Genomic DNA, 26,424 nt, shown 5'->3' with positions numbered 1-26,424 from the left:
CATGTGTGCCAATTTCATTGGACACAATACCTCGATCGAGGTATTGAACACCGAAGCAAAACCTTTGTATTTTCACGCGGGGGTGTCACACTCCCCCACGGGTGGGACACCCTTAGCTTGCTACCTCCCTGTAATAGAGTACACATTGCAAGAACCAAACCTTGTTTTGCACCTCCAAAGCATAAGCAATAACAATGAATCCAAAAATCATATCGAGAGGATAAGCCCAACAATGCATTCATGCACAATGTGAAGCTTAAAGCACCTAGGGTGGACCCACATATTATATTTACAAACCCACTACATTTCAAAGTCCACACAGTAGGATGAGACTCTCTCTCTCTCTCTCTCTCTCTCTCTCTGTGTCTTTGCGTGTTAGACTGTGGTGAACTGTGTTTCAGGCTTATATAAGGATGGGTCCCATCTCCCATACCACGCCTACTTCGAAACTGCTTTTTGCCATGACATGTGGTGAGCATGAAACATGATGCAACGACGGGAAAAGCCGTGCCTCCCTCATGTGGCATGATGTGGCACAATGCTCTCTTACCAGTAGTGCAGTTTGCGATAACTCACAATTGTGCCATGTGTTCCATGTGTCATGACTCGTAGTGTAGTCTGCTCCTCCATGCTGTGCCATGTGGCTTTTGAGCATCCCTTGTTGCCACACCCTAGCTTAGCGTCTTTGGCAAGGCAATTTTTGTAGCTAGGAGATGTGCCCCATGGCACTCTCTAGCCTTCTCCCTCCTCTCCCTCCATCCAACAGTCTGGTGTTTGCAAACCTTCCTTAAAGTGTGTGTGTGTGTGCGTATTATAGTGTAATTATATATTATCTATAATATATATCAAAATAATATATATATTATACATTATATTAGATAATATTATATGTTTCTCTTTTTCTCTTCCCCCCGCTCCTCTCTATTTCTTTGTCTCTCCTCTCTCTCCTCCCCTCTCTCTCTCTCTCTCTCTCGATTTGATTGGATAATAGAATTGTGGCTTGACGTGGAACACCAATTACATGGCATGACAACGCGCTGCCCCGCTGCCACGTAGTTGCGATGTCATTGTCTTGTTGCCCGCATCCCATTGACTCAGTGCTCAGTTCTCACTGCCTTCCCTCATCACATTTATAATGCCCCTCTCGTTGCACGTGTCACTATGCAGTGGATCTCCCCCTTGGCCCCCTTTGATCTATAGCCATTGCTCCAGAGTCCAGCCTCCCATGTATGCTTGATGTGGCGTGATCTACCCATCGCGTTAAACTGCTGGTGCCTCTGCAGACTGATGGCGTGGGGGCCTTGCATCTGCCATCCTTATGTGGCAGTGCCATGTGGCACTTTGTGCCCTGTGCTAGTCTCTGACCATTGGAGAAGAACAATTCCATTGTTGTACAGTGCTCTCCACGTGCGGCTTGAGCTGTTGTCCATCGCTAGCCACGTGCCCGTGCCAATTGACAGCTTCGAAACCTCCTACAACCTTCCCCGAACCTCCCTCGAAGCTCCCCCAATGCTCCCGAACCTCAAATTCCCTCCACATGGCATAGCTCAGCTTCTTCGATTTGAAACCTCTCCTTAAAGAATAGTAAGATACAACATTTAAATTAAAAAAAACTTGGCCCACTAATGAGGTTACATAACATAATAATGGGTAGCGTTTCTTCTAAAATTCGTAACTTACAATCTATAACTTGGATGACGATACCGTCAAAGTCAACAATTTTTTATTTTAGCATATAATCATCCCATGCCACAAAAACAATACAACTACACTTGAAATTTTACTTTAATTCTCATATATTCATGCGAAGCTTAGCGCACTTGGCATTTAGCTCAATTAACTCAACTTGAAATTACACGTGAATTCTCATATATTCATGCTAAGCTTAGTGCACTTGGCATTTAGCTTAATAAGCTCAACTAACTTAAATTAACATTACCTAACGTAAACTGAGGTAAACTAGGGTAATGAGGCCTGCTGCCAAGAGAAGAGGGAAGGGGAGGTGGAGAGGAGCCACCCAACAACAACAGCAGGTGGGCTTTCCAAATCCTCCAATCATCACAATTTGCACGATTAAGAAACTGGGCCCACTTGCCAAGGCTGATCAATTGCTTCGAATTGCCTACTTTCATGGCCACTCTTACCTCCCTATCGTTGCTGCTTATGTTCCAATATTGTCCTTGGTTCTTGTCTTATCTTTGCGTCTTGCATTGCTTGTTCTACCGCTCCTAGTATGTGCAATGCAATACATTAGTCTGCATATGCTAGTCAAGTGTTGTGTGTCTTGAGACGGAGGGAGCTAGAACCAAAGAGGGAGAGAGGGAGGGAGGAGTAGGGAGGGAGAGAGGGAGAGGGAGAGAAAGAGAGGGAAAGAGCAAGGAAGGAATAGGGTGGGAGGAGCAGGTAGGGAGAGGAGAAAAGAGAAAAAGGTGAGGGAGGGTGTTGGAAAGCGAGGGAGTGGCAGCCGAAGCTAAGTGAGAGATGATGAGGGAGGGCAAGATAGAGGCAAGTAGGAGGTGAGGGCGGCAAGAGGGAGAAGTTTTTACATGGGGTTCTCAAATATTTTTACCTTTACACACGTTAATTATGGAGGGGGACCCTTTTACCTCACTTTAATTGCATTAACTTTTTGGACGGTAACCTATTGCTAATTTATTTTTGATTTTTGTATGGAAGAGGGGAATAATGGGCAAATTGTACCTTATGTTTAGTTAACGTTAATATAACTAAATATAACCTTATATGAAACACTCATAATACATTTCCCATTTGATATATGAATTGACCTTCACCTTTTAGGGGAGGCCAAGCTATGGGACAAGCTATGGCTATGGCGATAGCGATGGAAATAGCTCTCTTGTAAGAGAGTAATTGTGATGATGGTTTCCTAATATATCAATTGTAATTGGGCACACTTGATTGATTATAATTGGGCACACTTTACCTTATGTTTAATCAATTGTAGTCATAAAATCGAAAACGGGAAGGCAGATGTGAAGCTGTTGCTATGGCTATGGCGATAGCGATGGAATCCAGACTCAACAAGCTCTCTCATGAACGTACCGACTCAGATTGTGACGATGGTTTCCTACTATGCGATACCCATTTTGCAGATTTTGCAGCGGATCAGAGCATACTCCAGATGGGCAGGCTTTGGATATGGATCGGGTTGGGCTGGTCACTCCTGTTTGGCAGTGGCTGCTCCCTTCTTCACACTCGCACTGCTTGTATACAGAATATTAAGCTCGTCGTCTAGCGTCTTACGGACAGATTCAGACGCATCTTGCGTTGCTTCTAGCGCTGCGATCTCCAGCAGGATTTGCATAAACCTAGCCCCTTGAAGGCCCATTGTCTTCTTGAAGGTGTCTTTAATGCAGCTTACTGCTGTTTGCAGGCTATCACAGCCAATCCCATAGCCACTGGAGTTTTTGGGCCAATGAGAAGCTTTGGGCATTGCAAGGCTGAGCCAGAGTCATGAAATTTCAGGATGCTGAGCTAGAGCTGCAATGCCAGCCTAGCATGGCATTGCATTCTCACCCAGCCCTAGCCTTCCATGGGGCTATGAGAAAGCCACACTAGCATGAGCGGGGAAGTCCTCTTATGAGATTGTGTTCCACCTGAGGGGATTTTATTTCACGTGTTCCACGCGGAGCTTGTGCACGATAATGTAAAAAATTGACGAAACTCGGATGCTGGAGAGGGATAATGTATGTGAGTAGATTGGCGCTAGGTAGACGGAACTTGTGGATGCCGTTAAGAAACTCTTTACGTGTGTCGAGCCTCGAAGCCTTGCAGATTTGCGGCAATTTGGCGCGGTTGAGTCCGGCAGAGTCCAGGCGAACACTAAAGGTGCTGGATAAAGGATTTGCGAAAGCGTGACGCGCTGTCGGTTCTGGCAATGACGTTTGATTGCCGAAGAATGATGCGGCGAGGTAGAAAACGTAGAGCTCCCGTAGCGTTAAGAAGACTTCAAATGGAGAAACAGAATGGACGGACAAAAAGAGGAATCGTGATGGAGAAAGCTGAAACTTTTGAGCAGCATGCATCTAAGTGAATGCCGTGCGGAGTACGGGTGGCAGTGCGTGTAGGTGAAAGGATATGCGCGTAGGTGGAGAGGACAAGGAATAATGACAATCAACAGTAAGCTCACTGCTCAAGCGGCTCAGCTTTCACGAATCATGACTCATGAGCCCGGCAAAAACAGTCGAGGACTGGAGGACTTACGTGACTCTAACTCCGCCGTAACGAGCACGGAAAGCATGGCGATGCATTGCTTCCCGTCCTTATCGGTTGTAGCATTTCTTCCCGTGAATTTACGAGCTGCAGTTACTCGACTGCGTGTGATTCGTATTTTAACTCATGACATTTGAGCCGCTTGAGCGCTTGATGAGGAGTCCGCCGTGCCGTAACGGGCGTCCAGAATCGGAGTACTGAAAACGAAGGCATCAACCGCCGCCCGCACGGTGGCGATGTCAGTTGTAGCATTTTCTTCCCGCGAATTATCGACGCTGCAGTAGCATCACTTCATCGGTGCATCACGATTCACCATTTCCAATTTTCAAACACTGCGCGTGTGCTACACTCTATAATTGCATCAACTTGCCACAAGTGCAACTTCCAAGTTCGGAGTCGCAAGTAGCACTATCCTTTCGAAATTCAGTCGACGTGCAGAATGAAAGGAAACGATTCTTGTACGCGCGCACATGAGCTGAAGGACGAAAGCATGCCCTGGAGATCAATCAGTTGGCTGTTCCTGGGCTTGATGTGGGTCGCTTGCTACGACTGTGGCCAAGCGAATGCTGGGAATGTAACCTACGATCATCGAGCCTTAGTGATCGATGGCCAGCGGAGAGTTCTCATCTCAGGATCGATACATTACCCCCGCAGCACACCCGAAGTATCCACCTGCATCTTCTTCCTCCTTCGATATATGCTGTTTCATTCACTCGTCATTCCAACATCAGCAGCGTCGTACACCATCGCTTCAAGCCGAAGAAAACCGAGTGGTAATTTGAAACGCATCTCACTCTTTCCTGTGGTCTGCCTATGCAACAGATGTGGCCAGACCTCATAGCTAAAGCTAAAGACGGTGGACTCAATGTCATTCAGACTTACGTATTTTGGAACATGCACGAGCCCACGCAGGGAACGGTACTGCTCCAAAGTCTATACGTCCGACGGTGATTTTCAAAGTGAACGTCGAAATGTGGGTGATCATCTTTTGAATTTGTGATCTTGCAGTACAATTTTGAAGGACGATACGATCTGGTCCGCTTTCTTAAGCTGGTGCATCAGGATGGCCTCTACGTAAATTTACGCATTGGACCTTATGCGTGCGCTGAATGGAACTATGGGTCTCTCTCTCTCTCTCTCACACTCACACACACACACACACACACCCCCCCCATTCTTGGGCTAGAAGACCTCACTAAAACAGTATCAACACCATCCTTGAGCAAGAACAATTACAAGTCTACATATGAATGCTTACAAAAGGCCCTGCTGGTGTGCAATTAATGAAGTAAAGCCAGGCTCCCACCTTGCATTTGTGATGCAGAGGATTTCCGGTGTGGCTCCACTTTCTTCCAGGAATCGAATTTCGCACTGACAACGAGCCTTTCAAGGTATGCTTTTATCTGTTCTGAGATTGCAACCATCGTGCGTGCACATGCTCTATTCTCGCCGTGAGCCTTGCCACATTTCCGAAGTCTCTTTCTAGCTTTAAACCCACTCGTCTTTTGATCTTATGTGTATGGCTTCCAGACAGAAATGCAAAAATTCACCTCAAAAATTGTGGAGATGATGAAGGAACAACAACTCTTTTACTGGCAGGGAGGTCCTATTATTATGGCACAGGTACGCATTCAATGCGTGCTTCTCCATACTTCTAATAATCGAATGTCCTAGCGTTGCCTTTGTACATATGTTGAAAATTGATTTCATGACTGGTAGCATTTTAGCTTACAAGTGAATTCCTAAGGACGTGAAAACCGCCCAGCTCCAGTAATGCAACTCCCTGCAAAGTATGTCCGACACTAGGAATGCGGTCTGTGTTGCAGTGAATTATAAGCATCCAAACTGCAAAAAATGCAGTTCATGCACGTGGAGCAAATTTTCATTGATCAATGATCCTACTTTGTGGACAAAGGTGTCTGCTGTTCGAATCCTGGCTGCAGTGTGGATGGAGCGTCTCCGATGTGAATATTCGCAATAATGACTTTTTGGATGGCGACATTATGATAGGGGACATGTCCAATGTCTTGGTTTTTCGTAGCTTGAGGCAGAATCCGGCAAGATAGAGGGCCACATACTAACGAAGGATGCGCTAAAGACAAACCTATACTAACGAGATCTATCCTCAGGCATCACAACTCATATTCTCGAGTTGTGATACGAGCTTGCATGCTTAACTCATATTCTCATATGCTGAGAATACGAGTTGTGATACGAGCTTGCATGCTCACAATGCATTGTTTCGGCAAAAGACGTATGGATTTAGCTAATTAGCATTGGTCGTTGTCAATGATCGTTTCTGCGGTAATTAGTATACATATCCTACGTAAGGTGGTCATAGTTCGTGAATTTACAATACATAGTCCTGATTACTAAAGTGTTAGTTTATCCCCACATCATGCATGAGTACATTGGGGTGACGGAAAGGTTGGCAGTCATTTTCAGAAATATTTTTTATCTCACATTCAAATTGGGAGGTTGGATGAGAATCGACTCTAATATAATTGCTTTCTAGCTGTACCTTGAGAAAATACTACTCTTCATCTTTTTGAGAAAAACTTTATGGGTATTTTCTACACACCAAATATAGAAGTTACTGGCATGTTCGGTTTCATATCGCTTAAAAAGAAGGCCAAGACTAATGCTGAGAAGCTGACTATTTATGGGAATGAGATGCAGTCATTCAATATGCTCTTCTTATTTGGAAGAGACAGCTGAGTTATAAGTGAGAATTAGTGGATGCAAAGGAACAGGGTTCAAAATTCATTGTATTAGTGGATTTCATAGTGTTGCCCAAAGTTTTGGAAGAAAGCACGGAGGAAGACTGTGCAGTGCACGAGAGGATGGTTGCTGGAGGCTGGCAGAAAGGGCTCTGCAGCAAGAGCTGGACCTGGAGGTTGGTAGAAAGGACTCTATAGCAAGCGCTTCTCAGATGAGGCCTGAAGGCTGGCAGAAAGGGCTTTGCAGCAAGAGCTGCTCGGATGAGCCTTGCCGTGTCTTAGTCCCCAATCACTGCATTAAGAAAATTTTCTATGTCGGGGAACCTATTGTTGCTGGGATAAAAATGGTGAAAACAAGTTTCTGTAACGTTTGCATTGTCAATATTAATGTCGTGCTGTAAATTATTGTAATTATTAGGTGATTTACGTTTCATCAAATTGACATAGATTGAGTGCGATTTACAAAATTTGACTAGTTGGCTTTTTGACAGATAGAGAATGAATATGGCAATGTAGCTGATAGCTACGGAGCACGTGGCAAAGCCTACACAAAGTGGGCAGCAAACATGGCGGTTGGACTCAACACAGGCGTACCTTGGATTATGTGTCAACAGGCTGATGCTCCAGATCCTGTTGTAAGGTTTCCTGCAAGCCCTAGGCTCAAGTGAATATTGGCATGCAGTACAGTAGATACGTGATGACTCGTTTTGTATCCTATTTTCAAGGAACGAACCCATTTCAAGGAGTGATGCTAGGTCAAGGTTTATGCTATTGAAGTTGCAAAATAACTGGAATTTTGTAAAATATCTGAAAAATCATATACTAGGGGTTTTTGATTACCTATCCAGCTTTAACCTCTTCAAGAGAACTTGATCTTATTATGAATATTATATAGAAGCAGATGGTATGCTTCAAGATGATTTCCAAGCTTTCATGCAATATGAATTGTGATTGTGGAGTCTTAACATTCTTTCTACAATGCATAGCGAATGTGCAGAGTTGAATGTATTGTTTGCAATGGCAAGATTGAGAAAGTACGAACAGCACAAAGCAAGATCAATCTATGTAAAAACGAACAGATTCTTATCATGGTTGGACACTTCTTGGCCAATATGAATAAGTCAAGCTTGAAACTAGTGATAGCAATACATAGCACTGCATGGTGAAAATTCTTGTGCTTTCAAGACCAATGGGATTATGTTGACAGCACTGATTCCACAGGCTGCATATCCCATATTTAGGACAAAACTAGAAAGAAAATACTTCGTCTTGGTCGCATATCTTTCTGCCATGAGTCATAGAAAGGGACAAGACAGTGAGTGGAAAGGAATCCAGTAGCTTGCTTATAGCCATGTCAGTGGGGCGTAGTGCCAATGACAGCCACCCATACTAAAAGTTCACTCTTTCAGCTATATTATCAGCTGGAATTTTAAACAGAATTGGTATTTTCCTTTAAAATAAAGGACCATCAATTTGTATGTTGGAAAACACACGGTTGATTTCAATATTTGAAGCTCATTGGTTGAGGAGGTGGGCATCACACCTGCTCTTGTTTGTTGGCTGCTTTGCCAAGGCTGCTATGCCATGTTCCTGGATTCATCTAGGTATATGCTTTGCCAAGGCTGCTATGCCATGTGGGAACCATCTGCTGTCCTAGTAATGTAAGGATACCGAGCCAGTCAATGATGGGGAATTGTCCTATTCTAATTGTCTGCAGTGGCTAGTGGCAACCTTCTGCTCAGGGCTATTCATTTCCTTGGTGCCATGGGGGTGCTTAAGCCATACAAATAAAGTGTACACAGTGTGGCATGGTGTACACTTCAGCCACTTTGTAGTCACAGTCTGTAATTCACCACAAAAGTTAATTTATTGCCGAACAATGGTTTAAAAGTCGAGAAGAAAAAAACATGTGTCTATACAACGAGTTACGTCTCACCTGATGAACATGCAAGAATTTTGATTGCTTGTTTGCATGCATGCCTTTTTAAAGTTTGTTATATTCCTCCATTCAGTGTTCTTATCGGCTTTTGCATGCAAGGAAGCCATCCGTGCCTCATCTGCATTATTCACTTTCTTTGCAGATAAACACTTGTAATGGATTCTACTGTGATGGATTTACTCCAAATTCCAATATAAAACCTGCAATGTGGACTGAAAATTGGAGTGGATGGTATGTATATTTCATCCTTAAAGCTTCTTACAATAAATATTCTGTTGGCTACAGCTCTGCTAAATGGAACACATACAGGAATGAAAATATTTTGTCTAGGTAATATATATCTGATGTTGTAATGAGGAATTAGTAGATAACATTGAAGCAATATCAGGCCGAGCTGACTAAAATTAGCTTTATCAGAGCTTCCTAGAATTCCTTTATGAGGTTGGCTACTAATCTCCACAGAAGTCATGATTGTTTCCCAAGGTTTCAAATTGTCACCCTTTCCTTAATTTATAAAGAATAAGTAAATAACATATGAAACAATAGGGGGCAGAATAGACTAAAATGAGTTCTCGAGTCTCGACGGTTTGCAATTTCTTTCTGAGGTTGGCTACTAATTTTCAGAGAAGTTGCAAATTGTTTCCCAAGGTTTCGAATTGTTGCCTTTTTCTTCTTTACTGATAGTCACACGATAATGTGACGTTTTCACTTTTTAACTTGAAAGTGCGTCGCTTAATACCTCCTTCTATTGAAGACATTATAGGAAGCTTCCAGGCCTTTATAGGATGGTTTCATTGTGAGGATTTTTTAATACTTTTGTCACTCTTGAGCTGCAGTTATCACTAATAAACACTTTCTTAAACTGATAAATTGTCTTTTAAGTCCTGATTGTGTACTGAGCTTTGAAATTTAATATTTCTAGTGGCTATGTTGGATGACTGATGATGCCAGGTTTCAAACTTTTGGTGGGTTACAACCACACCGTGCTGCTGAAGATGTTGCATTTGCTGTGGCAAGGTTTTATCAGAGAGGGGGGACATTTCAAAATTACTATATGGTATTGCTAATGAAAAAGGCCTCACGAATTCAGTGGTTGAGAGACTTTTTGATATAGTAATGAATCACACATTTTGGCACATATTTCATTTGAATAACAATAATCTATGAGTAGGATTGCTTACTTTGGAAAATCAAATGATGGCAGTACTATGGCGGGACTAATTTTGAGCGTACAACAGGGGGTCCTTTTATAACAACAAGCTATGACTACGATGCTCCTGTAGATGAATATGGTGTGTGTTCTCTGTCTCGTATTCCCATACATATACGAGTGCATCGAATCCATCCACACATGCATAGGGATAAATATTTTCTGTTGTACCTTTGACACTAACATCTCAAATGACTGATCTCAACGTTTATGTATGAAACGCCTACCTCTGCTCAACTTTTCAATTGCAAACATGCGAGGTGATTGAGAATATAGAAGAAAAGGAAGGTCCTCTAAAAGCTATAAGAAAAAACACTAGTCTGGACTCCGTCTGCCTGTTTGTATTAGGTCACTCATCCTAAGTAAGGCGGCATCTGAAATTCATGTTCTAGAATTGTAACAAATATAAGCCTATCAGCTAAAATACAGGTATAGACCATATAGCTTCAGATGAAAATGCTTGAATCACCTTGATTTCGAGGTATATATGAGTAACATGTACCTTTTGATCTTGAATCTGCACTTTTTTTCATGAAAGATTATAGTAGCCACATTGTAAACTGGTAAACCTTTGCACGATTTCTTCTTGTCTATTTCAATACCTTTTTGGTCTTGAGCAACTATGAATTCAACTCATCAGCAACTGGCTTGATGTTCTACATGGAATGTGACATTACCAGGGAATGTCAGGCAGCCCAAGTGGGGTCATCTAAAGGACTTACATCAGGCGATTAAACTTTGTGAGCCTGCTCTTATTCTTCAAGACCCTACAAGAATAGCGCTTGGCTCTAACCAGGAGGTAAATCCATGTGTTTCCGCAAATTCTTTTTTTGGATAATATGACCTGTCACACACAGATTTTTTTTTCCCGGTGAGTTAACTCATAATCAACATGCTTCAAGGCTATGCTCAAGTCAGTCCAGTAAGAAGGGCATACTAGGATAGAAAACAAGACTTCTTGTAAACTGCCAGAAGCATTGAGCAGAAGTACATAGGGGCTTCCTATAGAATAGTCATCCATTATTATCCCATCTACTAGAAATACTCGTCCATCCTTGCCTGGTACAGTCAATGTATCAAGCAGTCATATTTTCTCAGAGTTACAACCCCAGCTTGATCTTGTAGGAAGAACATCTGTTCATGATACCCAATAATGGGTCGCTCAAAAAGGCACCTTGCTTATAGATATGTGCATACAGGGAACTGGGATTGATGTGTGCACAATAATACTCAAACTTCAACCGAAAATATCTCGTAAATGGTGACCAATGATTTTTCAGCTTCATTTCTGTAAGGCCGCCAAACGGAATACACATGATAACCTTCAAGGCCTGGAATGCGACACACATCATGCTCCCAAGTTTCTGCCAGAAATATGACACCAGCGTCTTTGTTTATGTAGTGTAAACCCGCTGCTTTGCGCCACAGATTAACCTCTACAGTTCTCAAAACAAGTACCGGCCTTGAATTGGGTCCTATAGACCGTGTCTTCCTACGCTGTCCCTGTCTTGGTTTTGATTTGGTTCCTGCGAGCCTCGTACAATTTTCTTCCCTCTTCTTGTTGTTTTGGCGTAACATCCTCATTCATATAGTAGGGGTACCTTGCAAGTACACCCGAATATGATAGCATGTTTTTGTTCATCAAGCATGTTGCATACAATGGCCCTGCCCTTTCCATTCTTAAAGTGCCAAGAGAACAGATAATGTAGTGTAGTTCTGTGAGTATATACATTTATCAAGTGGAGATATTTTCTGACATGGCTGGCAATGCAGGGCCATGTTTATACCAATGGAGGAGATACTTGTGTAGCATTTCTTGCAAACTTTGATGAGAATTCAGATGCAACTGTCCATTACAACGGTCAATCTTACCAGCTGCCTGCTTGGTCTGTCAGTATATTACCTGACTGCAAAAATGTTGTGTACAACACTGCACAGGTTTGATTTAATTTGGCTATCAAGATCTCATTAAATGCACACTGTATTCATATTGCTAGTACAGGTTTCCATCTAGTGTTCTGCATTTACAAGCAGCTTATTTTCATAATCGCCAACAATATATGTCATACACTATGAAGGCATTTGTCCACATTGCCAACAAAACATGTTATGGTTTTACAGATCACTGCACAAACCTCAAAAATGACAACAAATTCTATAGAAGCAGTAGAATACAATGCACCACAGCTGAGTGGTAATGTATTATCAGGGTCAGCATGGGAGACACACCAAGAACCAACTGGGGTTGTTGGGAATGATTCCTTTACTGCTTCATATTTTTTAGAACAAATCAGCACGACCGAGGATGTCAGTGACTATTTGTGGTACTCAACAAGGTACATAGAGGCTGGATGATGCTGATTCGATGCATGCATTACAACCAACATCCATATTTAACACGCAGTAACACTGGAAAATAGTAAATTGTGACTGCAACTTAGATTTGTAAGAAGAATACCAATTTTTTGATTGCTTTTCAAGAATATTTGCCCGCATTGCCTGCTTATTAAAAACGAAATAAGTCTGAAATACAGTATGTTTTTGTATGTAGGAGTCAAGTTCCTGTCTTATTAGTGTGTTCAGAATCTACATGTTGGACTCTCTCAGGCATGAAGTGTATAGAACATCTTGCAGGGCAGTTAATTTATCCTTGTATGCCTCTCTCAATGTATTATGCAGTGTGGACTTGGCTGATCTAAATGGCGATGGGAATTTAACCCTTTCAATCAATTTCCTGGGTCATGCCTTGCATCTTTTTGTCAATGGGAAGCTTTCAGGTGATATAGCTTATGCACCACCGTGATTTGGAATGTGGCATACTTGCTGTTGAACTGATCGGCACTAAAATCGTCCGACCTTGTTGCAACTTCCAAGGAATTGTGGTGTGTTTCCACGTTTAATAGGCTTAGCTCAAACAAATGCTAAATGTGGTGAACATGGGAATTGCAGGGAGTGGTTTTGGCAGTTCTACAAGCTCAGGGTTTCAGGTGGAAATTCCAGTGAGCTTAACATCAGGGCACAATGATATTGCCATTTTGAGTATGACTGTTGGTTTGCAGGTAACAAAGTCTATGAGATAGAGAATTTGCACAGACTTGAAAATTTTGTATTCTTAACATGTGAATGCCGTCTGCATAGTTGACATGTATGTTCCTAACATCATAAATGTGACCTGAGATGGAATCATCACGAAAGTACAGTCAACAATATCCATTTCTAGAGCTCGCTTCAAAATGAGTAACTCTTATATTTTTTGTATTATTGCAGAATTATGGAGCTTTCTTTGACACATGGGGTGCAGGAATCAATGGTCCTGTGCTACTAAAAGGATTAGCAAGTGGAACACGGGATTTGTCATCGCAAGTGTGGACATATCAGGTGTCTCTCTCTCTCTCTCTCTCTCTCTCTCTCTCTCTCTCCCTTCTCACGCACATGTACATTCACAACCAAGTGTTGAGATGGTGCAACTTGTTTATTATGAAATTCGCTATTGAGGGCATTACACCCTGGCATTTAAGTCCTCAATAATCAAATGAGACAGTAACCACAAATTTGTGTTTCCCCCCAAATATTAGATTATGATAATATATAGGTAGCACTTTTATTTTGTGACTAGGTCAACACTACTCCCATGCTAAATTGAATAAAAAAGTATTCTTGCTTGCTTCTCTGTGCTTGTAGTTACCCACATACCATATTTGTGTATATGATGATAATTATGTTGCTGTGTTTCAGATTGGATTGCAAGGTGAGCAAATGACTCTTTATTCAGAAACAGGGGGCTCCAGTGGCGAGTGGACTTCCACTGGGGAAACACCTCAAAATAAACCACTTGTTTGGTATAAAGTAAGAAAGACCTCTATCCATTATAGAACTGTTTCTGGGACTAGAACTATTTCATTTATCTTTCTTTTTGAAATATATACATGCATGATCATTAATATGTAAGAAGAAAAGAGGAGTGATTGGCATGTTCGAGAATCAAAATGACTCAAAGGCTTTGTGACACAAAAATGGAATAAAAGAGCAAATAGACATGCCGGAGTCTTGTAGTGTAAACACAACAATGTATCAGAAAAAACATTTGTATTACGAAAGGCCTATTCCCACTACTAGTTAAGAAAGACTAGTTAGGGATTTTAACAGAAGTGTGCATTCCCATTGAGATTCGAGGGGTCCCATTATGTTAAATCTCTTAACGGCATGGTAAAGATGTTGGGAAATTTAATCTCTTGGAAATGGATAAGTTAAGGACCTTTTGTGGAGGGAAAGAAGTTGAAATATAGAGTACAAGGGTGTAACTTCGAGGTGAACTGTGGGAATGCTGCTTCAATCAAGAATTTTTGTTACGCATTTTTGAAGGTTGGACAAAGTCGAAACTATACAATATGGGTACTTGTTTGAAAGTCTTTGAAAAGAAGCCATAGTATTTGGAAAAGAGAGAGAGAGAGAGAGAGAGAGAGAGAGAGAGAGAGTGTTTATTAACGTCTTTGAAAGGCTGAAGGGTCTATGAGATTGGATCGACCAGATACAATAAACGCTAAGAGGTGGGGCCACTAAAGCAGCCATCCACCGTAGTTACTAGGGAACAGGAACCTTTCGAGAATGTTCGATGCTGAAATGGAAATGTTTCGGGTTTGGAGAACGTGGACCTCGAACGAGAATACCACGTCACATGATACAGCATCAAATCACATGCAAATTTATCAAAATATGATTTTTTAAAACTTTTACAGATCTATACTTACTAGTATACACTCAATGCCTGCCTTTGAGCATATTTGTGTTGAAAAACGTACCTACACTTGTCTCGAAATAGCAGAGCTAATGGAACGTGTAGATGAATATCCTTGCAGTCCCCAACTGAGAAAACAAGACATCTAAATGCGGAAGATATTTGCCAAAGCACAACACTCACATATATCACTTCAGACTGTGCACTTAGAAGAAGTAAACACTTTCAGGATTTGTGGGAGAGAGAGAGAGAGAGAGAATACACAGACGTACTGTCAATGCCCCTGCACGTTGCTGTACCACTCGACCAAAGGCCAGATCTGGCTGACCGGTCTGTTTGACCCGACCTGGTTGCCAACCAGTTTTACAGCCCTTTTGGCTGACCTGAGCAGGTCGACCAAGTGCCTTTACTGGGACCTATAAAACCCCTTACTTTTGCACACCTTTGTTGGGATCGTGGCTGGGCTCTTTCCAGCCTCCTAGCTAGACCTTAAATGTTGTCACTGGTGGGCCCATTGGGCTGCCCTAAAATATTGAGAAGAAGGAACCCTTTCTGCTGCCATGTGGCAGCCATCTTGCTGCCCACATGGCAGCGTCAGCCGTACTGGTCCATCACAATATTATGCAGGCGTCAAGCCCTCAGCTCTCCTCATTTGGGAATTTACAAGTGGGGCATTATATCTATACTTCCAACAGGATCTACCTTTGGTGGATCGTGGCCATCGGTGCATGTGACTTTGGTGCCAACACCAGCTTCGCCGCCAAAGGGGTCATTGATCATTCATGTTTAGGAGATGGCTTATGAAGGCTTAGCTCACTGCTAAGTTGGATAGAGTAATCAAGCTTATGATGTAGGCTCAAAGCGTTAGCTGGGACTCAACTGTACGACTTGTGTGGGGGCTGAGAGGAGGGGCCGAGAGGACTAAGGATGGGATGAGAGAGGGCTGAGAGGAGGGCAAGGCGGAGATGAAGGCCCTAGAGGCTGGAGCGACAACAAAAAGTGCCGTTTTGGCATTGCATTGGCACTTTACCCCCCGTCTTGTGGCCCTAGACACAAAAATGCCAGGGAATGCGTTTCAGAAAACATTCAAGTACGTCAGAATGACATTCTTCGGAGTTCCAAACAATGTGAACGTTTCAGACCGTTCCGAAATATCTTCAATTTTGAGAACGGCATTTGAATGTTTTGGAAGTTCCTTGGTAAGTATGCCATCCACGCCCAAGACTGATGCCTAAAATGAGAATACATAGAGAGATACACCACATTGGCTGAGGGAGAGAAAGGGGAGGGAAGTCCCCGTCAATTGGCCGTTCGATCAGTTGACCATTCAGCGGATAGTGGGCTCTGGATCTGGTGAGGATTGGCACTGTCAAGGAAGCAAATCAATAATAGAGCGCTGATGGCGCTCAGCTTGATCAGTATGTCTGGCCCCCTCTCCCTTCTCTGTAATTCCGAAAGGTAGCTCATCGTTTGATGAACACTACCATCACTCCACTGGTCTGTCCCCCCCAATCAAAGAGTAAAGAGGAGATGTCTATAGTCCTCATGTGACGGTCAACTTGAGCGCTACCATCACTCCAGTGGTTTGTCTCGCCCAGAGAGGATATGTGTGTGTGCGTGTGTGTAGTCTTCATGTGAGGGTCAACTTGAGGCTTGTCATGCTTATGCGTCCTAGCTACATCATGTGGCTCAAATCACTAGGGAAGAAATGTGTGATTGTCCTCTGTTGGATTCTAGCGGTCACTCTCTGCACTCATAGGAGTCCGTCTCTATGTTGTTGGGCCTTGAAGAGGGATGTCGCCACACGTCATTGATCAAGATACAAATCTCACAGTGCACAGGGTGTTGATGGCAAAGTGCTCCTTTGTGTCAGCCTCATGCATGCCACATAAAGTGCAGATTCATGGGGTGGTCTCTCTTCATCCCGTCTTGATATAGAGGATACTCGGAATCCAATTGAGATCTGTAATGCATGTGGAAGATGGATCGAGTATAGCCAGGGAGATCGAAAGATCTGCAGGTGGTGATCTCTGTAGAAGCTGAGTTTTATTGAAAGCTCACCGGGTGAGAGAGAGAGAAAGAGATTGAACATTTGTGAAAGCCCATAAAGGCTTGTAAACATTTGTGAAAGCCCATAAAGGCTTGTAAGACTTAAACTTGAAATACATAATGCTCATACATTGTCTATCACACCTCTACGATGTGTAAATGGGAGAAACTGTGAAAAAAAATACAAAACAAGTGCATATGAGAGATAGAGAGTGTGAGTGGTTTGGGTTACTCCCTAACATTTTTCGAACATGTTTTGAGATCTATCTTTACCTTCCTTTTTGATTGCTCTGCAATCGCTAGCTAGACTGACTAGAGCAAATGCTTGAAGGGCTAGATTGGAGAGTCTTTTCAAGTCCACGAGTGGCATCTGCATACCCTCCACCGGCAACACTAACCTTGGGGTGGGGTGGAGCTCATAGGATTAGCAAATGTGGATGATTGAGGCAAGTAGAAAAAGGTTGCCAAGGAGGGCTCTCTCATCATCCGTACAAATGATATCCAAATCACATCAAACCTTGCAAGCACATGGATCTTACTCATATTAAGACCCTTGCAAAGTATTGCACCCATCATATACATACACATTATGGTAGAAGTATAATAATGCATATTTTAGAGAACTTATGCATGGTGCATGATAAAAAAACTAGAACGTATGGATGTCTTACCACACAGATGATATCAAACTTTGTGAGCACATGGACATTATTGTGAGATTTGTGCACGTGTGAAAGCATGTGATAAAGATAGAGAAAGAAAGGTAGACACAAGAGATAGCCTATAGCAACTGTATTTATATCTTTGGATACAAGCACAGCCATGGGGGCTGACTAAGAGAGAGAATGCTCCAAGGAGAGGACTGTGTGAGACTATGAGTGGAAAATGGAGGGGGGGGAGCCTTTTATGGGCCGGAATTGGTTGGCCATTGGACCAACAAACAGGTCAACCCTAACCCAACCAGCTAGGTTGGTTGACGAGAACCAAATAGGGTTGGGCTAGGTCGAACTAACTTGACCAATCAGGTTGGGTAACCTATCTTGGTTAAGGCCAAGTTTGGGCTCCCAAATCAGCTACTAGCCACATAACCTAGCCTATTTCGGCCACCCTAACCTATCCTCTTTAAGTGGGCACACCACAATCCAACCCTCTCTCACTATGAGATTCCATACTCTAGCACCCTCTCTATAGCTCATAATTAGCGTGGTGACAATGCTCTGAGAAGCAAGCTGATGAAGATGCAACCATGGACCCTTTAGTAGCTCACCGTGGGGAGAGCACCAAATATACTTGATCCTCGAGCCATAATGCCACCTCAAATAGAAAATGAGATGTCCTTAGTTGACATTTCCCATGCCAATTTGCACTAAGCTCCCAATGTGGGTATGAAGATCTGTGGGACATGCCACGATCTAATCTTCTGATGAACACATTGCATATAGGAACCTCAAACAACAAACTCCAAAACACACCACATCCATAGTCTCTATGATGTCAAGAAATAAACTCTGAAAACATCTGGTCCATAGCTCCACAACCTTGTTTTTCCTACCAGACTTTCAGTTGATTGGAACCGTTATCAACCCACACCCCTGTCCACATTCCCTTACTGGCTATGACTCGTGGGGGATCTATAATAACTAGTGCTAGAAATTTAGTCCAACCTACAGATCTCGGGCAATAGCTATCTTCCAACCACCAGAGTGAGTCGAATATGTATCTAACATCAAATCCTAGTTCTTAGATTTGGTCTTGAATTGATCATCCCTGGCTAGATGCCCTCTCTTCCTACAAGCATGACACGCATACTGTCCTTTTTTGCACTTGTTCGTCGCAGAGCCATAGCTAGCAGACCACAACGGACCACACATAGGTTTTATGTTGCCACAGCAACCTCGCACATCGTTGATCCCCTCTTAGGCTTGACATCTCAGCCAGCTTCCTGATGATCACCACTGTGCCACCAACCCCCATCCTCGCCACTAGCTCAGAGAGTTCTCTCTGTATTATTATCGTTATGATTATGGGTTTTTTTGTATTCATCATGGGTGTTGATGTCCTCTTAGAGGCTCCACTCCTTATTTCGTTGTGTAAAGTTGTTTAAATCTCACAGACCCTTTGGTCTTCCTAAATTTTCTTTCTTTTAAACTTTGTCCACCTCCTGCGATGTGCACAGCCTACGGATCCGCTGCTCTTTGGGTGTTCTTGTAGGTCTCCCTGCGTCGATTCTCAGTTGATGGAACGATACCTGCATCTGTCTTATCGCTTCGACTCCCCAACTTTGTGACTTATGGAATTGGAGTAGATCCAACTGTACGATACGGTTGATCTAATCTTGTGGGATCAAGGGGAACGGTGCATCCAAGCTGTACTGAAAGGGAGGGAGTTGGTCCATCTAAATACCTTGACTGGCGATGCCATGAGAAGAGATGATTATTTAGTTAACTACTAGTCATTAGAACCTTATTATTGATTCCCTTGAAACAATGTGACTGGCATTCTATTCTTTGGCCAGGTCAGGTGGTGCATTCCAAAGATGTAGTCAGACATTTGGGATATCCTATAGGATGGCATATCACCAGGAAGCAGCAGTTAAAATGGATCTTCCAAAGACTTCAACATAAACGGCAATACTGGAAAATTTCTACTTGGCCACTTCATGTCAGGCTCAGAATAGTACAGTCCATTGTAATGTCCTATGTCCAGTTGTTTTTGCCTTTGCTGCATTGGTCCTCCAGAGATATTTCAGCCTTTATGTCTCAAGCTATGGAGATGTTATGGAAGACAAAAACAGCTGTGAAAGCATTGAGACTGATGAAAATGGAAATGGTGTGCTCTCCTAGGATGCATGGTGGACTTAATATCCTCAATATAAGATATCATGTACTTGCAAGGAAGGCGACTATGCTCCATACTTTTTTCTGCCAATAACAGCCATGGACTTGTATGATAGCATCCATGTGTGTCAACATGAGGACTTCTGCTTATGGTCATTGGACTACAGATCATTGGGAGGTTGTAATTGGGAGATTTGTAGGGAAGATAACTGGCTGTCCTTTCTCTACTGCTCTGATACTAGATTGGAAATAAGTACTTTCTAAGGTCAAATGGGCTCTTGACAATTGCTTGGGGACAAACTCAATGAGGAAAGAAAGTATTCATTGGAGTGCCATCTTTGACATTCCACTTGCTTTACAGGAACCTGTTCGGGCATACAATCTCATGAAATTGGGAATTAGATATATACATGATGTGGTAGATAATCAGGGCTATGTCTTATCCTTTCCCCAGGCCACTGCTTCCTATGCATTGGGAATGCACCATCGGTTGATATGGAAGAAAATTGCTGATTTGTTGCATCCTTTTCTACTTGTTCCCCCTGTGGCTGACACACACAGGCTTATGGATTGGCAATTGCAACCCTTTGCTACATGCTCTCATCCTGTTCCTCTGCCTGCCCTGACCTCCATCAAAGCCTACAGGCTTCTTCAGCCTGCTCCATGGATTCAGCAATATGCCAATACTCTGTGGCATATCAGGAAGCCCCTTTCATGGTGGCGGAAGAATCTCCTGATATTATGAAAGTGTAAAATGCCTTTGAAACAAAGACTTTTTCTTTGGAGATGCATGTCAGGCAAATTGTCAGTGGGAGTCACACTTGCCAAACGTCGCATTGCACCATCCACATGTTTAAGATGTCAGGCTCCTTCAGAGACTGTCTCTCATTTGCTTTGGCACTGCCTGTGTTCCAGGAACCTCCTAGGGAGAATTTCAGATCATCTTTGGCTCCGTTTCCGGAGTCACACATTTGGGAAACATTTTTGGCTATTTGGCAGATTTATGAGGTCTTTGTCTCAATACTCACTATTTCTCTCTTGGGTGAGATATTGGGCTCTTTGGACAATCTGGAGTGAGCACAATTTGGCATACTTGGGTTGGCAGATTCACAAGTCATATGAATCTTTCCGTGCATCGTTGCGGCAATCCTTATATGATGCCTGCCATGAGGGTGATATAGATGCTTCTTGCACAGAGCTTTTCTTTTTATATTTCTGATCTTTGGGATACTCTCCATTTTGGAGACTTCCCATCTTGTAAATTTATGAGCACATAAATACAGCACTGGATATTACAAAAAAAAAAAAGTGTGTGTACAGAACATTGCTGAAGAGGATGTAAGGACTGTCATCTGCAGACAATAGTATTTGTGTCATTAGATCATCAAGCAATGATTCCTCGCCTCGTAGGTGACCAATGAGGGTCGTCATCTCATCAACGTAAAGCCCAAAGAATGTCGGTGAGAGGGGGCATCATTGCTTCACTCCGATTGTGCTCTTAATCTGATTAATCTGACAGGCCTCTTGGGGCACGTACTCTCCCTCTAGATGATTCATGTAACTCATCACCACTGAGATCATGACTCTTGGAATCTCTATCTCCTGAAGTGACCTAATCGTTGCGGGATCATGGGATTGTGTCAAAGAGGCCTTCCTAAAAGTCTACAAAGAAAGCATAGACTTTCTGGGATCTTGATCTTGCCTCCTTGATGATGTCATGTAGAGTGAATTAATGGTCAAGAATGGAATGTTGCGTCTGGAATCCAGCTTGTCCCAAAGTCCATGTCATGATATTATTAATATTCGTTGGAGACCCAATAGGATCTATAGGACAAAGGTGAATCCATGACAAAACTACATGTTGCAGCTCTGAAAATAGCTGTCAGCAACAATAGTTCATGCGTTTGCATCCTTGAGAATGCTTGCGAGCATGTCTGGTTGGACCAAGCACAACCAGAATTTATTGTGCCTTGATGTAATGTCATATCCTCTTGGTGGCTGGTCGAAGAGGATGTGCAACTTCCTGTGTGGCGATACTTAATTCGTATTTCTCCCATGTGCTGATGGGCTCGACAGGTGAGGAGTGTGTGGTGAATAGAGCTTGTCAATCAGGCTGCTTACCATGATTGTCCTATAGTATTTTGTGTCTTGCCTGTCTCCCCCTTTGAGTGAGTCTGTTAGCTGGTTATTCAACTGTATGCAGCTGCCTTTCCACTTGAGCTTGTGTAGGGTGCTTTCTGGGTGTTTTGCCATCTGTGTTGTCAAAGATCTTGCTCCCATTGCATATTTTCAAGCTGAACGTCCACATAGGGTGATAGTGTCTCCCCCATGTGGTAGCTTCTCCAAGTCTTTCGAGACTCTTTGCCAGCTTCTTGTTTCCTCTTACTTATCAAGTTCTTCCATCCACGTTGGTTTCTACCTTCCACTATTGTTGGTGCTTGATTGGAGCAAGTTCATGAATTGAAATCTCTTGCTAGCATGATTGCACTGTTCTGGGAGTATTCCTCTATGTCCTTGCTCAAATGCATAAGGGGTCCACACTAGATACATGTTCATTTTCTTGTAGATGAGGGATTGTGGCGGTGTAAAGTAGCAGGCTGCAAGGAAGATTTGCCCTTCCATTTCCTGATTTCCAGCCATATGTATTGTTTGTTTGGGTCTGCCTTCACAATTTCGATTGCCTTGTCCCAGCCTATCTTGATGTAGCATGGTATTCCGCCAAAGCCTCTCCATCCTATGTAGTCTTTCTTATTCCAGATTGATGTGTTTGTGAACCCTTCTAGAGTTGGTGTATCATTGCCTTCATGCTCCCAGGTTTCATGAGGGTACCAGCCAGTGCCTATATTCCATGTCTTGATCCTGAGGGTCTTGCGTCCCTAGTCTGCGTGCTCTTGTTTTCTGTCTTTGTTCACTATTACTGCTTTGTCATCTTTGATGAAGGCCACTTTGTTGGCATTCAGCCATTCGTTGAGAGTATTGACTTTTGGTAAGGTCTTCATTCACCTAGATTGAGTGCCCCTTGAGATGTTGTTTGTGTCTTAGTACCTTCATCCCTGCTTCAGCATTTTGGAGTGTGATTATGACTGTTCTAGGTTTTTCTCATTTTTTCATAACCGAGAGAGAGCGAGCGAGAGAGAGTGTCTGACATCTGTAAAAAGAATAGGGAGCTGACAAGGCCAACCTCACAATACATCATGTAATCAAATCCCAATGTAGTTGCCAGGCACACATGTAAGAAACTTATAAAAACTAAACAAAGACACACTGCATGTGTGTCGCTCCAAAAGACATCTGGTCATGTGCCAGCAGTAAGTGAAATGAGTGCATGTGGATACTTTTAACAACTATGCCGACCCCTCAGAAGTATGTCATTTGAGGTGTTTTGCGCTACTCAGTTGAACATGTGGGTGTGGCCTGGTGTCATGATGGGAGGGTGTCTCATACAGGTGAGAGCTCAAAGATCAGGAGTCCAGTTGCCTACAAGGTTGGCATCTTTGAGGAGTGGGCTTTGCATCTTGGATGTTACAGTGTTAATTATCTCTTGCGAAAAGGCTGTGATATTTTATTATCGCGGTCCCTGTTGATGAAATGTGGTGAAGAGTTTGGATTGGTAAGGCGAAGACTATCAATGAGGAACCCTTAAGCATCTTTTACAGTGGTAATTCCAAGAGTTTTAGATAAAACTAAGCATTGCGGCTCAACAAAAGATAGTTTCTTGTAAGACAAGAAGGCTAATTGAGTACATCATCATGTGGCTTTCTAGATAAAGTGATCAAGTATTTGGTTGTACTGTGAGCTTTGCAAAAACCAGCTTCTTCTTGGCCCTTTTCTGATTACCTAAGGCTTATTGGCTGATTTTCAACTTGAGAACCATCGTTTTGTCATGACTGATCTAAACCATGATGGTTGTATCTCTGTTTATTAGGAGTTTAATCCAATTTCTGTCCATGCGACATTTTGCAGATCTAGAGAGCTGCTGTCCCTTCACAAGTGTCTGCTCATGTATGTGTTGTTGATCTACAGCACAGAGAGAGAGAGAGAGAGAGAGGGGGGGGGGCGCGGGGGCGGGGGCGGGGAGAAGCAATGGGAAAGGGGGGCTGAGTCTAACGGTGATTATGTGTTTTTATAGACAACATTTGATGCTCCTGAAGGAAATGATCCTGTTGCACTGGACTTGACGAGTATGGGAAAGGGCCGGGCTTGGGTCAATGGTGAAGGTGTTGGTCGTTATTGGCCAACCCTTCTTTCTCCACAAACTGGTTGCTCAAGTACATGTGATTATCGGGGTCCTTACAGTCATAATAAATGTTTTACAAACTGTGGCCAGCCTTCCCAAAGCCGGTACCTCCAAGATTTTTGTCTTCGCTTCAGGGTTCCCTTTTTCTTTTTTGGGGCTATTTCGTCACTCTATCCCCTGTTTCTTGTGCACAGGTATCATGTTCCTAGATCATGGTTGAAGCCAACTGGCAATACATTGGTGTTGTTTGAAGAAATCGGTGGTAACCCCAGTGGGATATTCTTTCTGACCAGCTCAGTTGCTTCAGTATGTGCCCACGTATCAGAATCGTACCCTGCATCTGTCGCAACCTGGAATAATAATTCTAAATCGTGGAGGAACATTAAACCTGAATTAAGGATTGGCTGTGGCTCTGGAAAAGTAATCTCTAGCATTAAATTTGCCAGTTTTGGAAATCCACAAGGAACATGTGGAAGCTTTCGGAAAGGCAGTTGCCATGCTATGAGATCAATCTATGTCCTTAAGAAGGTCAGTATCTTTAACTTTAAACTAAGTCGCAAATATCTGCTCTCTCCTCCCCCCCCCCCCCGTCCCCGCCCCAAAAAAAAAAAAAGCGCACACATACAAGGCTGCTCCCCAGTCGAGTAGTTGAACAACTTTCATTGCATTTGTCCACTTCTATCACAATCGATAATGAATCTTCCAGCTGTAGGATTCCCTTCAAGTTCATCCATGACCTCTTTGAGTTCCTGACAACAACTGGTTGGCTTATTTTAGGCATGCATTGGACAAAAAGAATGCTCCGTGACTGTTTCAAGGGAGACCTTCAATCAGGACCCCTGTGCAAAAATTGTGAAAAGTTTGGCAGTCGAAGCAGTTTGTTCTTACACTCTGTGAAACAAACGACTTTGCTTTTTTTCGAACATAACTTTCAGGCATCGTTCTACTCAACATAATGCAGCAAAGCACTTGCAGCCCTTGCGTCAAATAGTAGCTAATATATTGACCAAAATATGAAAGGAAACCCTTGGAGGGGACGAGTGACTTCTGATGTGAAGTATCGGGACGACTACATCAATCCAGCGTCCTTGGAAGGCCATTGTGATGACATGCTTTGTATGATGGATTATCAAGGACAACGAGGCATTTTAATAAAGAAGAACATCCAAAAGATATGTATCGTCAAAGGTATCTAACAGGTAACGGTGCGTGGGTGAGTTTTTTTATTCGCGGTCTCCACCAATACGTCTGCACAATGAGGAGTCTAGCACTTACATACATTCATATATATATATACTTTTTTTGCGTGAAAACATACATTATATTATATATATACACAATCTCACACAGAGAGGTAGGTCTTATTCAAGAATCCGACTTCTAAGAAGCAAAATTGGCATTTGAATTTTAGGAATTCTTTGATTTTTTATGATTGGTCCACCTTACACTTCCTTCTCTCTCTCTCTCTCTCTCTCTCTGTGTGTCTCTCCCCCCCTTCTTCTTCTCTCTCTCTCTCTCTCTCTCTCTCCCCCCCCCTTCTTTAATTCATCATCTCCCGCATTCTCCATCCCGTTTGCACACCATATCCACTACGCATCCAATTCGTCTTTTTGGATTTTCGGAAGGTCTCATATATCATTCACCTTTTCTTTTTTGGGGTGAAATTATAGAAAATCTCCTCCCCCTCCTCCTCCCAATCCATCTCACACACACACACACACACACACACACACACACTTTCTTTTTTGCAAAGATGCTTTTGAAACAATAATATACTTCATCGATGAGTGCATGATTATATTGAAAAAAACAAGAGACACTTTTAATTTAATTAACCCAAACCATCTTTTGCACAAAACGATGATACTAGGCCCTCTCAAAGATAATGTTCATTCCACAAATGATATAAAGAACAAAATGCTTGAAGTGATCCATATTCATGTGACATCTATTGAATGGATTGAATATGTGCAATTGAGCTTAGAGGATCATTTTTTAGCATTATGATCCCAAACAAGAAAGCCAACTTTGTATCTTTAAAGAGAACTTGAGAATATACACACTCGAATGCATTTATAGGAAACTAGCAATCAAACCTAGATATACAAGTTGGATCCATATGCTACCACAACATATTGTATGTGAAAGTGGAGATACAATTACCAAAGACTCAATACTCAATGAAACCTTTTTCATGGAGTCAAATGAATTGCACAAGTGAGCTCACAGCTTGCGTCTTTCTTAGATTTGTCTCTAATTACATACATCCAAGAGAGAGTACTGAGTGTCTTTAAATTGGATTTAGACATGCATGAGTACATCTTGGGGTGTCTTGGAGCGGTGGACGAGGACGATTGAGATAATTCGATAAATTGCTTTAAATCAAACTCATATACTTGGTAATAAATACTAAAATGATGGATTATACACAAAATTACAATGAGAACAAAATGCTTATCAAAAT

At 42.6% G+C, this 26,424-nt stretch overlaps 1 protein-coding gene across 1 annotated transcript; it reads left to right on the top strand.

The window, feature by feature from the left end:
* Window positions 1–4,479: 4,479 nt before the first annotated feature.
* LOC147881511 (beta-galactosidase 6-like) lies at window positions 4,480–25,155 on the top strand. The gene is made up of 19 exons (XM_087402181.1): window positions 4,480–4,897; window positions 5,056–5,151; window positions 5,242–5,354; window positions 5,558–5,624; window positions 5,764–5,856; window positions 7,445–7,588; window positions 9,035–9,123; window positions 9,844–9,949; window positions 10,097–10,184; window positions 10,783–10,901; window positions 11,876–12,040; window positions 12,224–12,438; window positions 12,782–12,879; window positions 13,052–13,161; window positions 13,370–13,480; window positions 13,838–13,948; window positions 23,853–24,064; window positions 24,155–24,488; window positions 24,738–25,155. The coding sequence occupies exons 1-19, from the start codon at window positions 4,673–4,675 to the stop codon at window positions 24,855–24,857; spliced, it is 2,616 nt and encodes an 871-aa protein (XP_087258307.1). The 5' UTR covers window positions 4,480–4,672; the 3' UTR covers window positions 24,858–25,155.
* The last annotated feature ends 1,269 nt before the right edge of the window (window positions 25,156–26,424 follow it).

Source organism: Dipteris shenzhenensis, chromosome 31, assembly GCF_047967505.1.
Source record: "Dipteris shenzhenensis isolate YYH24624 ecotype China chromosome 31, Dip_SZ_1.0, whole genome shotgun sequence".
In the NCBI taxonomy this organism is placed as follows: Eukaryota; Viridiplantae; Streptophyta; class Polypodiopsida; order Gleicheniales; family Dipteridaceae; genus Dipteris; species Dipteris shenzhenensis.
The sequence above is the reverse complement of the archived record's forward strand: the minus strand, read 5'-3'. Positions and strand labels throughout refer to the sequence as shown.

Bases quoted from the DNA above. Each gene is read 5' to 3' on its own strand.
- LOC147881511 (XM_087402181.1), top strand. From the start codon at position 4,673: ATGAAAGGAAACGATTCTTGTACGCGCGCACATGAGCTGAAGGACGAA. The intron at 9,124-9,843 runs GTATGTATATTT...TGATGATGCCAG, and splicing joins ACTGAAAATTGGAGTGGATG to GTTTCAAACTTTTGGTGGGT. The intron at 10,185-10,782 runs GTGTGTGTTCTC...TGACATTACCAG, and splicing joins TGCTCCTGTAGATGAATATG to GGAATGTCAGGCAGCCCAAG.